Source organism: Peromyscus californicus, unplaced genomic scaffold (genome assembly GCF_007827085.1).
Source record: "Peromyscus californicus insignis strain IS unplaced genomic scaffold, ASM782708v3 Scaffold_9__1_contigs__length_137607984, whole genome shotgun sequence".
NCBI classification, from domain to species: Eukaryota; Metazoa; Chordata; class Mammalia; order Rodentia; family Cricetidae; genus Peromyscus; species Peromyscus californicus.
In genome coordinates, this window is record NW_026294617.1 from 130,093,890 (window position 1) to 130,110,439 (window position 16,550).

General features: G+C 48.1%; 1 protein-coding gene across 3 annotated transcripts in view; it reads right to left on the reverse strand.

The window, feature by feature from the left end:
* The window catches only part of Ak5 (adenylate kinase 5), a 193,731-nt gene that overhangs the window by 1,490 nt on the left and 175,691 nt on the right, over positions 1 to 16,550 (reverse strand). For 2 of the 3 annotated variants that reach the window (XM_052730986.1, XM_052730984.1), the window contains 4 exons: positions 14,578 to 14,741; positions 12,216 to 12,332; positions 6,928 to 7,119; positions 1,104 to 1,245 (listed from right to left, as the gene is read on the reverse strand). In XM_052730986.1, coding sequence (XP_052586946.1) covers positions 1,105 to 1,245; positions 6,928 to 7,119; positions 12,216 to 12,332; positions 14,578 to 14,741 — 614 coding nt within the window. In that variant the 3' untranslated portion in view covers position 1,104. The remainder of the gene's footprint in view (positions 1 to 1,103; positions 1,246 to 6,927; positions 7,120 to 12,215; positions 12,333 to 14,577; positions 14,742 to 16,550) is intronic. The other variant, XM_052730985.1, reaches the window with a different exon arrangement.

Here is a 16,550-nt window from a genome sequence, read left to right on the forward strand (position 1 = left end):
AAGCCTGCCAAGGCTACAGAGTCTCCAAAATAAATACAGTTATATCCCTAGATTAAAATGAAAGAACATCGCTACACATTTATTAGAATGTGCCAAACACCAAATGCTGCCTAGGATGTGAAGCAACCAGAACTCTTCTTGATTGCTGACAAGAGTGAACAATGGTACAGCCACTTGAAAGGCACTGCATTTCCTTTACCCCTCCAGCAGCTTTATTCCGCACTGAGCCCAAGTACCCCAAACCTGCATGTGCGTGTTTACAACAGCATCCTCCATGACTGACAAAACTTGGTAACTGACAAGTTACCAAGCTGTCTCTTAGTATTTACACAGGTAAATAGTGACCTCCGAACAGTGGTGGTCACTCAGCACTAAAGTGAAATGAGCTATAATAAAGACATGAGATTTACATGCAGAAGCCAGTCTGAAAGGGGCACATACTGTGTAGTCTAGCCATGACAGTGAAAGGAGCAGTTACAGCAGGTGGGAGAGGGTTAAGGAGGAGGAATCAGTGTAGTTGCTTCACATTACAGAGTGGTCCAAACACATACAATGTATAACACCAAGGCATCGATGTCAGCCGTGGCCTTTGGGTGAGGAGTATAGGTTTCATCTGTTGTGGCAAACGGATGACTGTTGATAGTTGACGTGATTGTATTTGAAGAAGGGGTATCTGGGAACTCTTCTTATCTGTGAACCTAAAAGTACTCTAAAGCAGAAAGTCCATCCAAACAGCAAACAGGGCTGTGCTCAAAGTATTGTTAGAACTCAGTGGACATTTTGGTGTTACCATGCATTAAATCACTTAGAGCACGGTGGGAATATAGCCCTGATTAGAGGGTGCAGGAGCAGGGGTATGGAGAAGAAAGCAAAGCCTGGACCCACAGTGTGCAGGTAGACTAAGGGTAGAGTTGTTGAAGACAGGTGATACACCAGTAGAGGAAGTCAGCAACAGATGGGGGTAGGGAGATTTCCTGGACATCAGCCAGCCACTGGGGATTATACACACACGCTCTTCTTCAGAAGGCAGAGGCCTGATGACCAGAAGCTCTATAGAGGCCAGAGAAATGCTGGTAGCATTCCTTAGACATAGTCTTGCTTACCTTAGGAAAAGTGATGAGGGGCATTACTGCCTAAAGAGGGGCTGACCTGCCCAGCTGCCATCCTTGATGGAACTGCACATAGGTCAATGAGCAGACAGGTAACAGAAGCCGTAGCTAATGGTGTCCTCTGGGCTGTGGAGCTCTAAGAAAGGAAGGTTTCCAAAGGCTGCTGTGGCCAAACTTTTAAATAACTTTAAAAAGGTGAAATAGTCCAGAAGAGTTGGGGGGATTGTGGCAGGAAGGCAGGGTGTCCTGATGGCTTGAAGCCATGTGGTTTCATTAGCAGAAGGCAGAGGCCTGGTGCTGATGATCCCTGCAGCTGGCTGGGGTGGTAGTGTGCTGGCTGAAGCAAGAGGCCCTGTGAGCAGCCCAAGCTGCCAGCTCCCTTGCCAGAGGCTCTGGGCACAGTCGACACATTTTTCAGATGATTTTACCATATGCTAATTGTACTGAATAATGGGTTTCATCATGGTGTCTTCATAATTGCATATAGCATATCTCAATCACAGATAACTCTCTCTGCTCTCATCCTGTCTCCCACTGGCCCTTCTGTCTTCCAAATAATAACCCCTTTTTAATGTCTTATTTTTAGAATCTTGATTCTGCATACAAGAGAAAACATACAACATTTGCTTTTTCTGAGTATTTACCTAACCTCTCCAGTTCTTTCATTTCCCTGCATACAAGTGATGTTTTTCTTTTTATGCTTGAATAAACTACACTTTATTTACCAATCCTTTGATGGGCTTCTGAGTTGACCCCACACTTGAAGATTATGGACAGCACTGTAGGGAGCATGGATGTGCAGGAGACAATTTTGCTGAGGGCTGTTTGAGGAACAATTTTTTTTTTTTTAATTCTTGTTACCTACCTACAGTCATTGCAATTTTGCAGCTAGGAATCAATTTTTACATGTTTAAACACTCCAAAGAACTATATCTAGCAATATTTTTATTTATTAAATTTCATTTCTCTTTTCCACTTTTTTTTTTTAAGACAAAAGTCTCGTATTCCACGCTGGCCTCAAACTCATTATGTAACAGAAGGTCCTGCCCCCACCCTCAAGTGCTGGGGTAACAGAGATCCATATTCAGTTTACACAGTGCTGGGGATTCTGGTCATATAGAGATGATCAAAAGCAAAGCTAGGTTATATTGATCTGTACATAGGTGATCAAACCATAAAGATAGATGACTCATAAGAGCCAGGGATTATGGTTGGTTCTTGTGGAGAAGAATGTGACCCAAGGAGACAGTGTGGCATGGGAGTGGGGCTTCTGAGAATGTTTCTTGGCCTGTTTGGTGGTTAAGGGAGAGTGTCCATGTTACTCTTGAAAGTGTACGTATTTTAAAAGTCCCTTTAGGATCCTCAATTGAAGTACTCTATACCAGTGCACATCCTCTGAGCTAGAGGCTCTGCCTCTGTCCCAGGGGGTGTGTGCTTAGGTCCCTCACAACACCCAGCTTCCTCTTTGCCAAACTCCACAGTGAGGTACCAAGCTGCCAAGAGACAACTGCAGTTCTGCAAGAGCATGAGGCCCGTTGGCAGACAAGTTCCACAAGAGTTCACACTGTTAGGCAAGCGCAGGCTGTGGATTAGGCACATCTCACACAACCCTGGGAGAGCAGACACGTCCTGAGAATGATAAAGGTGGCTAGTAACGACATGTGTGATGCTTAAGTAATAAGTAATAACAGTGACCTGAAGGACAGGTGACTCATGTTGTTCACCTAGCCAAGGAAATGACGGGTTGGGTCAGACCACAAAACTAAAGGTTAGTACTTGTTAACTACGTCATTATTGACCAGCTAGTTTTAAATGGCTGGCTGGTTGGACATGGGTCAAGAAGTGATGGGGGATGGGAAGTGGCGAGTTAACCACCGGTGATGTGTGCACCTGTTCTATGAAAACCACGAGGCACAGAAGGCTCCAGGAACACACAAGGTGGTGGAGCTTCACAAAGCACTGCAACAGCTGAGTAAAGCAGAATCCTGCACCAGCAGTGACAGTACCTAGTCACATCCCCAAGCTGCTGTCCCCAGTACACCTCGGCTCCGACTAGGCCCTGGGCTCTTGGACCTGTTTCTGATGTTACATGGGAGTGAACTACAGCCAGGCACACTTGGCTTTTGCTCAGATGCTCTCTAATAGTCAAGTGTGAGTTCACTTTTTTTTTTTTAAAAAAAGGGTCTCACTATGTCAATTTAGGTGACCTGAAACTAACTATGTAGACCAGACTGGCCTCTACCTCCCTGTGTGATGGGATTAAAAGTGTTTACCACCAGGCATCTGTCTTTAAAAACAAAACAAAAACAAAAAACATTGGGTGTGTGTGTTGGGTGCAGATGGGTGTGGTGTGCATACCACCCCTGTGTTCCTGCAGGAACCAAGTACTGGAATTGAGGTTTGTACCACTACACCCTTCTTTGTTCAGGGCCAGTGAGATAGCTAGAGAGCCCCTGGCAATGGGATTTTGTAGAAGGGAGGGAGGTAGGTCAAGTCTGAGTAGAGCATGGGCAAGTAGGAATTTAGAGTCAAGCAAAGCGGAGGCCAGTAGGAGTATTACTAAGAGGTAGCAAACATTCCCAAGGGATGTGTGCTGCTAACCCTACCTAATGGTTCCTGCAATAGACAAACCAGGGTGAGAGCCAGCTGTGGCGCCCTGTGCTTATAATCTTAGCACTTGGGAGGCAGAGACAGGGAGATCAGGAGTTCAAGGCCAGTTTCCTACACATAGGAAATTTAAGGTCAACCTTGATCCTGTCATAGGCAGGGATATCCCCTGGTAGATGATGGGGTAAGGAGTTACAGTGGGGGTGGGGTGCTGAGTCTTTGCTAAAACTGATTTATATAGGAAGCTCACAGATGGGCTCAGAAAGTTCTAGAGCTTGCCCAAAGTTTGAGGAGAATCTTCATCATTATCCAGTTGGACAGTTGCTCTTGAGGACAAGAACATTTCTCAGCATTGTGTCCCCAGAGTCTGGCAGGTAGGCTCAAAACAGAACAATTGACCGAAAGACTGACCTGGGTGGCATGTTCTCCCTCCCCCCACACACAATGGCTGATGAAGGGCAGCCTGTTTCTGGTGGGAGATCCTGGGCTCCACAGGAGGCTAAGGGATACTCTCATGAAAACCAAGTGGCCCCTTTCCACACAGAAAGCCTTTGAGTGCCAGCTCTGAAGGGCAGTGCTTGGGATTTACTGACCAATGGGGGCGGGGAGGGGAGGTGGGGAAGACTAGCTGGTGTATGTGTGTGTGGAGGGTATGGGGGGAGGCTAGCTGGTATGTATGTGTGTGTGTAGGGTATGGGGGGAGACTAGCTGGAGCTGGTGTGTGTGTGGAGGGTGTGGGGGCTAGCTGGTGCTGGACCTTCATTTTCATGTAACACCATCTTCATTCTGCAATGTGGTTTAAATACAAGGATACAAGGAGAGGGTCCCCTGCACCCCCTTATTAAAGAAAACTGTTTCCTGGGTACTCATACTGTGGTGTTTGCTTCTGTGAAGTCCAAATGCCTGGAAGTTTAAAAACCAAATGAAACAGTCTGACTTCCCCCATAGAAAGTAGCTTTTTGCTCGGGTAAGAGGGAAACCCATTAGCAGTCGGCCATCCTCGCTAAGCCAGTGAAGCATCGTAAGAGTGAAGTCTACAGGCACACATGAGCCTCTGTTTTCCGATGGCAGGCGGGAGTGTCTGTGATGAGATATGATGGATTGCCACAGTGGAGTTTTACAGAGCAAAAGAAACCTGAGGAACGGAGTTGACCCAGAGCCATCTGAGGAGGATGACCCCGGGGGCTGCACGCTTGCTTTTTCTTTCTCTTTGCTTCTGTCTGTGGATGTAATGTGTGTCTGTCTTGGTGATGTGGGCTTCTGGAACCAATCCAATGTCAGAGTGGACTAGGGTTAGTGTTTGTCCCACCATCTGCTTAGCCCAGCTGTGACCACGCCCACCGCCATGTCCAGGCCATGTTCTCTGCAGTCAGAGCTCTAGAGTGTTCACCCTGGCTGGGTGGTGGGACTCAGAAATGGGTCTTCCATATTTTCAATAATGACCATGTATTCCTTTAAAGCTAGGCGGGAAAGCTTTTCCCCTCTAAGAATGACAGACTAACAGACTGGAAGAACTCCAGCGGCTGCTGTCAGCCCACTTGATATCAAAACTGTAAGGAAGGTGACTCACCAAGGTTCACAAGTCCGGCCTGGGACTTTCTGACACCCAGACCAGTGTTTCCAGCAATATTCGGTCAGTGGTGGCACTTTTCACAAATGCTTCATTTCCAGCTGCTTATTTAGTAGTAAGCTCACCCACTGTGGACTAGCTCATTCTCCCTGAACTAGCTTATCTATCTGTGGAGCTGTGCCCGGAGGCCTGTACACCTCAGGCAGAGCATGATCATTGATCACTGCTGCCTACAGAACCCAGATGGAAGGGAGAAACCTGCTGAGTGGTTCCCCCTTTGCATTCTAAGACGGGAAACAGAAGTCAAGCGTTATTTCTGTGTCACACACACATGTCTTAGGCTGGGAGTGGATTGTAAGATCTGCGTTGGCAGCAGCTCTGTATACAGAGGACCTGGCGAGGCAGTAGAACCAAACAGTGTCTCCCCTCTGCTCTCGTGTCCATTTTCAATACTGACAAAGTAGATGATAAATGCCAGCATCCCCAATAAGGGGAAGCCTGAGAGATGAGCCAAAGAGGCCTGGGAACTTGACTTCTTGGAGAATAATGCAGAATTGTAAGGCCTGCCGAAGTCCGATTTCTCTGAGGGAACCCTATTAGTTCAGTGTCAATGAGTCGTTCATCTGTGAGTCTGCAGATTTAGATTCAGATAACGAGAGAGAGAGAGAGAGAGAGAGAGAGAGAGAGAGAGAGAGAGAGAGAGAGAGAGAGAGAGAGAGAAGGGAATTTTCTGATTCTGAAATGTGATAAACTGAATTACATCTGACTTTCCACAGTCTCAGATTGAAGTGGAAGAAGTTCCCTTCTACCTGGAGAATTCCTTGGCTGTTCCAGGCAGCACAAAGTGGGAAACTTCCTGGGTGATTGAGCCTTACAAAGGTTCTTGGAGCCCCACATTTCTTTAAATTATGTTTTTATTTCTATGTATACAGTTGTATGGCCTGCATGTATATCTGTGTACCATGTGCATGCAGTGTCCTTGGAAGACAGAAGAGGGTGTCAGATCCCCTGGGACTCTATAGGAAATGGTTCTGAGTCACCATGTGGGTACTAGAAATCAAACCCGAGTCCTAAGGAAGAGCAGCGAGAGCTCTTAATGGAGGCACCCTCCTCCAGCACCAGCCCTGGTTTTTGAGCCTGTGCACTTAGGTGATGTGGGAGCCCACAGAGGCTTCCCAGTGAGAACTTACTCAGGGTCTGAGAATCTGAGCTTGCTTTATCCAGCAGGGCTGTTTAAGGAGATGATTTGGCCACGGGCCAAAAAGGCACCCACTGCAAATTAATGACCAACTTCTTATGGCCATCTGACAACAGATACTCAACTGTTTTTTTAAAGACAGGGTCCCCCTATAAGGCCCTGGCTGGCTTAGAACTGGCTATGTAGACCAGGTTGGTCAGATTCACAGAGATCTGCCTGCCTCTGCCTTCTGAGTGCTGGGATTAAAAATGTGCACCACCGTGGTCAGCCCCCTCTTATGCTCTTGTATATCCGACTTTGATTGAGACAATAGCAAGGGAAGAAAGCAATTTGTGTTTTGGTCTCAACCCTACAACTGCCTGTAGCTTCCCCAGATCTCATGAGAAGGCTTGCCTCTCCTCTCTGGAAGAGAAGAGCAGGCAGCCCATCGGAGGGGGGCTCACCTTCTGCAGTGGTGCTTTTGTCTCATAGTAGGCAATGACGGGAATGGACGCTCGGTGGTAGGCCTCCAGGCGCTTGGCAATGGTCTTGGCAGTGTCCTCCCCACGCTGGCTGCTCTGGCTTCTCTGCAGAAGGCGGTTGGTCATGGTGTCTGCTGAGCAGTCCATGCAGATCACCAAGTGTGGGTTTCCAATCTGGGGTGAAGGATGGGGTGACGCACGGTCAGTTGGAATTCTAGAAAAGGTCTGGGGGCCCTTCCCTTCCTGGGGCTGTTGGTGCCTCTCAAGTGCCCAGCACCACATTGTGGTAGAGATAAGACTAGACCTCGTGGCTTCTCATTCCAGAGTAGGCCCTCATCACCTGCTGCCTCAGAGCTCTGTCTTGTTCAGCTTTCTGGTCATTTCACATAGTGCAGCAATTATAAGCTACCTAGAACAGCCAGTCTGTCCTTTACACTCAGGGGAAGGGTGTGTGCATGCCTGTGTGTGTGTGTGTGTGTGTGTGTGTGTGTGTGTGTGTGTGTGTGTGTGTGTGTATGTGTGTGTGTGTGTGTATGCAAGTGTGTGCACATACATGTCTGATAACTCCTTCCTTCCACCAGCATGTCTTATTCTAGCCATCAAGGACGCCCTGCGCTGGGTGTGTATTACCTGGAGTTAGGTACGGACTGGAGTCAGGCTGTCATGACCAGACTCTGGTGTAACTAGTGTCCAGTGGACTTCATTCATCCCTTGCCACCTTTCACTTAAAAGTGTTCTTCCACTGAGCTACTGAGCTCAGCCATCTGCACCCTGAAGTCTGTTGCCCTGTATTTCTCAAGCACGGAAGGTAGTGGGATTGAGGCTACCTGCTTTTAAAGGTTCCGTAAGGACCTCCTACACTGTTTCCACATGAGGCCCTGCTTTGCCTGAGTAACTTTTATACTTCCCATATATATATATATATATATATATATATATATATATATATATATATATATATATATAATAGCCATACAAATTAAACATTTGCTGATAATAAGTTATAAAGAAATTAATTTTTAGACATTTGGTAATACTGATAATTTTACCATTAGAAACTGCATTTCTGTCTGGTTTTATGTAATACTTAACATAGGGGAAGGCAGCTACTTTCTATGTTCAACTTCTCTGACATTGCCAAATAGTGAGAAAGTCTCAGCTAGCTACTGGGAGAGGCCGTGTGAGTAGAAATGCCAGGCTAGCATTTCTTTTACAATACTGAGGACCTTGTGGGAGAACCAGCTGAGCCCGTCAGACTGCACAACTATGAGAGATAAAAACGAATTGTTCTTTTAAACCACCTGACTGGATCATTTACTAGAAATCCCCCTAACATCCCTCCCTGTGTCTTGAATTCCACGAGAGACCACAGGCTCGCCAGAGGGTTAAGTAGGGCACTGCAGACACACTGCTTGGCATGCAGTGGAGTTTGCAAAGCTTTAGCTGCTCTACTTCCTCCCTGCTCTGGACCTCCCACCTCAGTGGGCAGGGCTCAGGGACTCTGCTTCAGGTCTCAAGTCTTACATACAGAAGGAGATTAAGAAATGTCCCCAAAATGGATGATGGTGACCATCTGCGAGTTCAACCTCTCCATCTCCCCATGAGTCTCCTAACTATCCTGTTCCTGGGATCACTGGGATGTACCAACTATACTTCCCTATCCCCGGTCAACAGAAGCCATCCCCATCCCCCCACCCCACCAGCATGCCAGGTTCAGGGCATAGGTGAAAGAAGGCTGGCCACCCCCTCTGAGGGAAGCACAGGGCATAGGAAACAGAGTGGAGAAATGCTCTAAAGCCTGGTCTCTGGGACATAACCCAGCCTTGAACAGGTCATGCTTTTCTGAGGAGCTTTTGTGCAGGAAGGATAGGTGAAGGTGAGGGCGTAGGAGAAAACAACCCTGGTTCACCAGCAGAGGGCGAGCTTGGGAGGCAGCTGGTGGTTCCGTTAGCTCTCTGAGAAAGAGCGACTACCTGCCAGGCTTGCATGGGGCCATTTCCAGGCCACTCCTGGGAACAGAAAAGATAGCTCAGGGATTCATTGAGTCATAAACAGAGGTTATTTGTATCTAATCTGGAGCCAGCCCTGAAAGACCATCAGGACCAATGTAAGAGAGGGCAGAGAGGTTGCTTCAACACCCAAAGCTTGGGTGGGACCACCAGCGCACGGTTTGGGGCTTGTTAGGAATGGAGCCTTGGGCATAGCCCTGACACTGGACCAGTGTCTGCCTGTTACCAGCATCCATGGTAACATGGATGGTAACATGGGAACAGGCCTTACAGCGATCACCTAAGAGGCTTCCCTGCCAGGTGTTTCCGTGGGCGCAAACCGCAAGGCTTGACCTTACTCTCCCGGATCCAGCCCTGTCCCCAGGAACACAGCTGGCACACAGCAATTATATCTGGAAGTGACCTAGTCACCTGAATCACTTACATATATTTTTTCTTTAAATTTTATTCGTTCTTTGAGGATTTTGTACACTGTGTTTTGATAATATGATAACATTTTAATTAATACCTAAACATTTAAAATGATTTCATTTTTATCTATGTGTATGCCTGTGTGGGTGCTTTCAGAGGCCAGAAGAGGGCGTCAGATACTCTGGGGTTACAGTTACACGTGGCTGTGAGCTGTCTGATGTGTGCTGGCAATGGAAGTGGGGTCCTCTGGAAGAGTAGCAAGCCCTCTCAACTTTCGAGCTATCTCTCCAGCCCCCTAACCTTTTTTTTTAATATTTGAGGAAATTGCTTTTTCATGGACCTCATGTCAAGAGTCTTCCTGTGTGGGCAATATCTTTATTCTATTTGAATTTGAGGTGGGCGCTCACTTTGGAGGCTTCATGTGTGGTTCGTGCACACCTGCTTAACGACACTGGGATCTGCTGAAGTTACCCTCCTGGCAGTGTGGGAAAGACCGACTCTGTAAAGAAATAGACATGTCACTTGAAGGTGACTGGTTCAGTGGGGAAATGGGGCACTGAAGCTCCAGCCACTGGTGAGATACTTCCAGCTAGTGAGGAATGGTGTGGGCTTCTTCTAGGTCACGTCTGAAATCTGACTCAGTGGGGTCCACAGCGGGAGGGAATTCCAATAGCGAGCCTTGAGCCCACACTGCCTGGGTTCTAGGCAGAGGAGGAAGAAATGATGGGGCAGGAGCATTGAAGGGCTGTGTGGGAAGTGAGGGAGAAGCTCAGTGCCTTGTCTAAGCTCCTACACAGCAGCGGACAACAGGCTGTGGGTACGATGTGCTATAAGGATGCCAACATGGAAAGACATCCAGGGCCATCAAACCTTTTGAACTGTGACGTAATGTTACCATCTCTAAATGTGTTGGGCTACATCCATAGCAGTCTTGGGATGTGTGTGGCCAGTGGGCTGCCGGTTGGCTATGCCTGTATCTCCTCAGATCCCCCACTGGTGCCTGACATGGCTTGTAACTCCATGGGCATCCATTGGGATCTGCCATCAGATCTAGCTCTTAAAACTCCAAATGAAGAACTCAGCTTATCATTTTGTCATTGCTTTTACCTGGGGGGGGGGCAGGAATAAGAGATGCCTATATTTACAATGTATCTTTTCTTTGACAACTTGGGGGTTTCAGAAGATTATTCTATTATCTCTGAGTACACTTTAAAAAGACTGCTACACCCTGGTCACCTAGGCAGGGGCATGACTTGTGCTGATACTCTTTCGACCTCAGCAAAGGCAGCTGTGATATCGTCTGGTGCTCGCCACTCCGAAGCCAGCCCCAGTCATCTGCCCATCCGTTTACTTGTTGGTGCTGTTGTGGTTTGTCTTTATTTATGGATACTGTCACAAGCCTCGGCCATGTGCATCCACCACCTCTGTCCACCTTTGCCAGTTGGACCGTGAAACTTCTCTTTGGCTCTAATTTTTTTAAAAAAATATTTATTTCATTTCCATTTTATGTAGTATGTGTATGTGTGCGCCTATTTGCTTATATGAGGAGCACATGTAGGTGCCTGGTGCCCATGGAGGCCAGAGGGGAAGTGGGGTACCCTGTATCTGAGTTACTGGTAATTGTGAGGCCCCATGTGGGTGCTAGGAACCAAACTCAGGTCCTCTACTAAAGCAGCGAGTGTTCTTAACTACTGAGCCGTCTCTCCAGCCCTTGACTCTGAATTTAGGAGGGAGCTAGGCAGTGGAGGGACTCCCGATGGGAGGTAGACAAAGCAGACTCAGGGCAGGTGAAACCCACGGGTTAGCCACCTTCATCCATGGGCAGTGGTAGAAGCGGAGGAGGTGGGTGCCCCAAATCTTTATCCCATCATTGCTGTTAACCAGCTGTGTGGCCACTGGCAAGCTGCCAAACCTCTCTGTGCTTAATCCATTCCCTTAGTGTGAGGCCTTTCTTTCCCCCATCTACCTAAAAAGGTCACTTCACTTCTGAAAACATCGACTGAAAGAGTTCAGACGAGCCTACTGTGGAATAAAACAGTAGCCAGCACCCATGGCTTCCTTGTAGCCTCGGAGTCAGTCTTGTAACGAATGTGGCCTACTGCGGCCATTTGCCTGGACTTGAGGAGCTGCTGGCCAGGTGTACGGTTTGTACCACAGAGCCTGGCCCAGGCAGCCCGCCACCCAGCAGCCGCGGTAGTGGTTAGTTACTGGTGTTCCTGTGAAGATGTGGCCCTGAGCCGCTTACCTCACAAGGCTGGCGATGACAGGGTTGGGAAGGGAGTGGCATGCATTCTGGATCCTGCCCTGGCAGCATCTCTTTCCCTGTCTTCTGTGTACACACACCCCTGTTCTGCAGGGGTGACTGCCCTCTCTCTGGCTGTGTGGCTCAGGTAGAGCACCACCTGCCCCTGCTGGCTTCTCTAGGCTGGGCCTGTCAGCAGAATCTTCTCTAGTCCCTTGTCTCAGTGATTCAGTGATGAAGGGTGAGAAGGAAACCGCCTTGGGTCTTCTGTGGGACATCCTGCCACCCCCAAAACAGAAATAGTTTTCTGTGAGGCCACAGAAATGGCATAGAGGAGAATGGGCCAACACAAGGGGGAAATCCAGACATGGCGAGGAGGAGTCTGCAAGGGTAGTTCTGCACCTAAAACCCAGCCAAACCTGACCACGACTTACTAACTAGACAATTCTTGCCCTATTTTTATATTTCAACTTCTAAAAAAGTGTTTCTGCTATTTGTAATGGAAAGATTTGGTCACTGTTACTGGGCAAATGAAGGCTTTGAACGTATCCCCTAAGCTGACTGATGTCCTTTTCTTCTTCTGGATGGACACGCTAACATCAGCTCACCCTTCGTCCAAACTCTTCCCCCTGCTTTACTTCCCGGGGGTAGCCGTCAATCAGGAAGCCCTTGGTGTTGCCCAGGCTGGCCACCATGGTCTCCTTCAGCAGCTCCAGGATGACACCCTACAGAAGAAAGAGTGATCAGCAGGGGGCCCAGCCGCATCCCCCAATTCACAATGGATGTGACTCCTCAGACATTCTTCTGTGAAGGGAGGATTGGGCAACATTAACAGCAGATCTCTGGGGCCAACTGTCATGAGACCTCCTCCTCACCCCCCACCTTAATGGCATAGTGTGGGTAGGTCTTTCAGTCAGGTCTGGGCCATGGTTCCATTGGGGGGCGCGGTTCTTACTGATCTGTCCTTGCTGCAGTCATGTGACTGGGAAGTCTTCCAACTTCTACCCCAGAAGACATGCTAGTCCTGTCTCACACTGGATGAACAAGGCATCGTGGCAGATCAGGGGCAAAGGGAGCACTGCTCAGAACATGCTTCCCTGCTGCTGTTCTTCCGGTGAGCATTACACAGAACTTGAATGTGCTAACTTGAGAAGGCTTTTAGATTGGAGAACTATTTTCTAGCAACATGGTTTCCCCATTAAAAAGACTGATTTAACAATTGTGGAAAATAAGAAAGGAAAGAACACAGAGGCAGGGGAGCAGTGTTGGGGCAAGGTCTGTTGGGAGGAGGTAGGGGAAGCCCTCTGTCTCTAGGTTTTGGCCGGAGCCTGGGGGATGCAGATATCACAGGTGTGGCTAGACCTCTTCCCTAAACAATTGTGAACTAATTCTTCATCAAGTTCACAGTCTAATGAGGAAGACAGACAATGGCAAACAAATGAACAGACAACAGCTAAAGATAATGGGCATACAATTAGAGAGGGCGAAGGGCCGGAGTATACCAGGGATGCTGCTTTCCCTAGGGCGGCCTCTGTGATAAGTGCGGCACTCAGGCGGAGCTCTGTGGGAAGTGAATAGGCCAACTAGAGAATGCTTGCTGGAAAGCACTAGGCTGAAGTGCCAACAGAGGCAGCCACAGCCTGACCTGAGGAGGAAAAAGCCACATGGGAACCGGCAAGGTGAGGGCAGTGAAGGAATAGCACTATGTGATCAAGTTTTGAGGAATAATCTTTGAGGGATGGGGACATGGCTCAGTGGGTAGGGGCACTTGCTATGAAAACATGAGGTCCTGAATTCAAATTCCCTAGTGCCCAAATTAAAAAGCCAGGTACAGCAGCATATACCAGCAGCTACCCACAGCATTGGGAGGCAGAGACAGGTGGATCCCAAGATCTCCCTAACCATCCAGCCTGGCCAAAAGGTGAGCTGCAGGTTCAGTGAGAGACTCCATCTCAAAAACCAAGGTAGGGGGCAATGGAGGAAGACACCTACCATCGTCCTCTGGCCTTGAAACACACAGACAGACACACATCAGGATGCATCCATAATAAACCGAGAGTGGACCATGTGCTGCCACTTTGCTTGTGTTCTCCATCTTATACAGCCCATGACTGAGCTGGCTGCTTATGGTCAACTTGACATAAACCGAGACATACCTGGGAAGATGGAACCTTAACTGAGGAATTGCCTCCATCCGACTGGCCTGTGGGCATGTCAGTGGGGCATTTTCTTGATTGTGGATTGGTGTGGGAGGGCCCAGCCCTAGGTAGATATATGCTTTCCTGAGGTGGGCCTGGACTATGTAAGAAAGCAGATGTTGGCAAGCTAGGGGAGGAAGCCAGCCAGCAGCTTGGTCCATGCTCTCTGTTTCAGTTCCTGTCTCTTGGTTCCTGCCATGAGCTTCTGCCTCGGCTTCCTCAGTGGTGAACTGTTTCCACCCATAAGCTGCTTTTGGTCCTGGTGTTCATCACAGCAATCGAGAACCCACTAGGATAAGCATCCCCTGCTCAGATAACAGTCCCGTCCACAGTCAAGCTGCATCTTCTCATATTAATGAGCCTAATCAAGAGACTCACCCACAGGCATGCTCATGGGAGTGTCTTCTAGGTGACTCTAGAGTCTGTCATGTGGACAAACAGCACAAAACAGCACACCTCCACTCCAAGGAGACTTTGTTTTCCTGAGGTTTCTGATTTGAGCATTCCATACCACCTATGCTTTGAAGATTTTACTCTAAAGTGAGGCTACATTTGGAAACACATGTACCAGGCTGACATTTAAGCAGCTGGCCAAGGAACAGCTTGGAAGTCAAGTTGTTGTCGGCCCAGACCAGCCCACCTCAGGACTGTCACCGAGGAGAGAGGTCAAAGCTGTTCCCTGGCCCTCAAGGTGTCTTTGTCTAGGTGATCCAGACCGCCACAGTAGTCAATGGCTTGACCACCAGGGAGAGCAGGGTGGGTCTCTGCTTACCGAGGGCACCAGGTCTCCACGCTCCATGATGTCACGGATCAGTTTGCTTCTTTCTGACTCTGAGGCCAGTTCCTGGCGCAGGAGCTCGCCAGTGGAGAGATGAGTGAATCCGTATTTTTCTGCCAGTTTCTTGCACTGGGTGCCTTTGCCAGAGCCAGGGCCACCTTGGGAGGGAGACATGTCAGGCATGCATCTCAAGTCCACTGCCTCCTTTTTGGGGACATAATAATTATTTTTTTCTAGTGGATATTGATTGTATAAAATAATGGTTTCATGATGACATTTCATGCATGTTTATCATGTGCTCTGCTGAGATTCACCCACTGTCCCCTCTCACACCCCTGCCACTCTGGTCCCCCTCCTCTTCCCAAATGGTAGTCAATTTTCTATTTGCATGTCACGTGTGTGACATCTAGATTCTTCAGGAGACAAAGTGAGCACATGTATCAGTGTGGTCTTCATTTCTTTTTCTTTCATGTGTACATGTTCATGTGTATGGAGGTGCATGCATGTGCCCATGTTTACAGAGGTCAGAGGACAACCCCAGGTTCACGCTCAGGAATGCTGTCTGCTTTGTATTTTAGACAGGCTCTCTCATTGGTCTGGAACTTGCCTAGTGAACTAGGCTGGCTGCTCAGTAAGCCACAGGGATTTCCCTGTCTCTGTCTCCCCAGTGCTAGGATCGTGAGCACACTACATCTGTCTTTTCCCATTTAGCATTGTTTATTTTGTGTGCTCACACACATGCAATGGTGCTCACATGGAGGCCAAAGGACTTTTGGGAGTCAGTTCTCTCCTACCAGGTGCTTCTGGGGATGGAAGCTTCCTGGCAGGTGCCTTCATCTGCTGAACTTTCTTGCCAGCCCTCAGGACATTTTTAAAAAAGATTTATTTATTTTTATTGTATGTGTATAGGTGTTTTGCCTACATGTATATCTGTGTACTATGTGCATGCCTGGTGCCTATAGGGTCCAGAAGACAGTGTCATATTCCCTGAATCTGGAGTTAGGGATGCCCAAGAGTGGCACGGAGTAGTGGTCATAAGTATCTCCAGCTGTAGCTTTCTGTTTTTACTGTCGTCACTATGGGGGTAAAGCTGTAGTACTTTGTTGGGGAATATTATTTTAAGGCGTGTTACTTTTGTTTATGCTGCATTTGTTTAACTCTGTGAAGCTGTGTTACTGTGCCTGTCTAAAATACCTAATGGTCTAATAAAGAACTGAACAGCCAAGAGTGAGGCAGGAGAAAGGATAGGCAGGGTTGGCAGGCAGAGAGAATAAATAGAAGGAGAGATCTGGGAGAAGAAAAAGGAATGAGAGAGGAAGGAGGAGGACTCCAGGGGCCAGGCACCCAGCCACCCAGCCACCCAGCCACCCAGCCACCCAGCTACCCAGCTACACAGCCAGTCATGGAATAAGAAGGAAAGAAAAGGTATACAGGAATAGAGAAAGATAAAAGCCCTGAGGCTAAAGATAGATGGGATAATTTAAAGTTAAGGAAAGCTGGCAAGAAACAAGCCAAGCTAAGGCCAGGCATTCATAATTAAGAATAAGCTTCCATGTGTGATTCATTTGGGAGCTGTGATTTATTTTGAGTGGTGGGCCCCCAAAAGAGCAAAAACAAATAACAACAATACTTCCTTCACCAGACATGTATTGGAGCCTTATGACATCCAAAGTTGTGCCGGGACCCCTGGACACACACACACACACAGTGTGGAATATGGGCCAGTCCTTAAAGAGGTAGCTCTCCCTGGAGTGACAGGTGTTGGGGCAAGCACAACAGTTGTGAGCAGGTTGAAAGTGCTGTGTGGGAGGAACTCAGCCTGCTGCATGGCCTGGAGACAGGAGCATCCAGACCTTTCCTAGGGCATGAGACCTTCCAGGGGCAGAGAACAGCCACAAGAGCCTGCACTTGGTGAATTCTTAAGAAACCCTCGGTGTGAATTTTCAAAAGATATTGCTTGTTCCTTA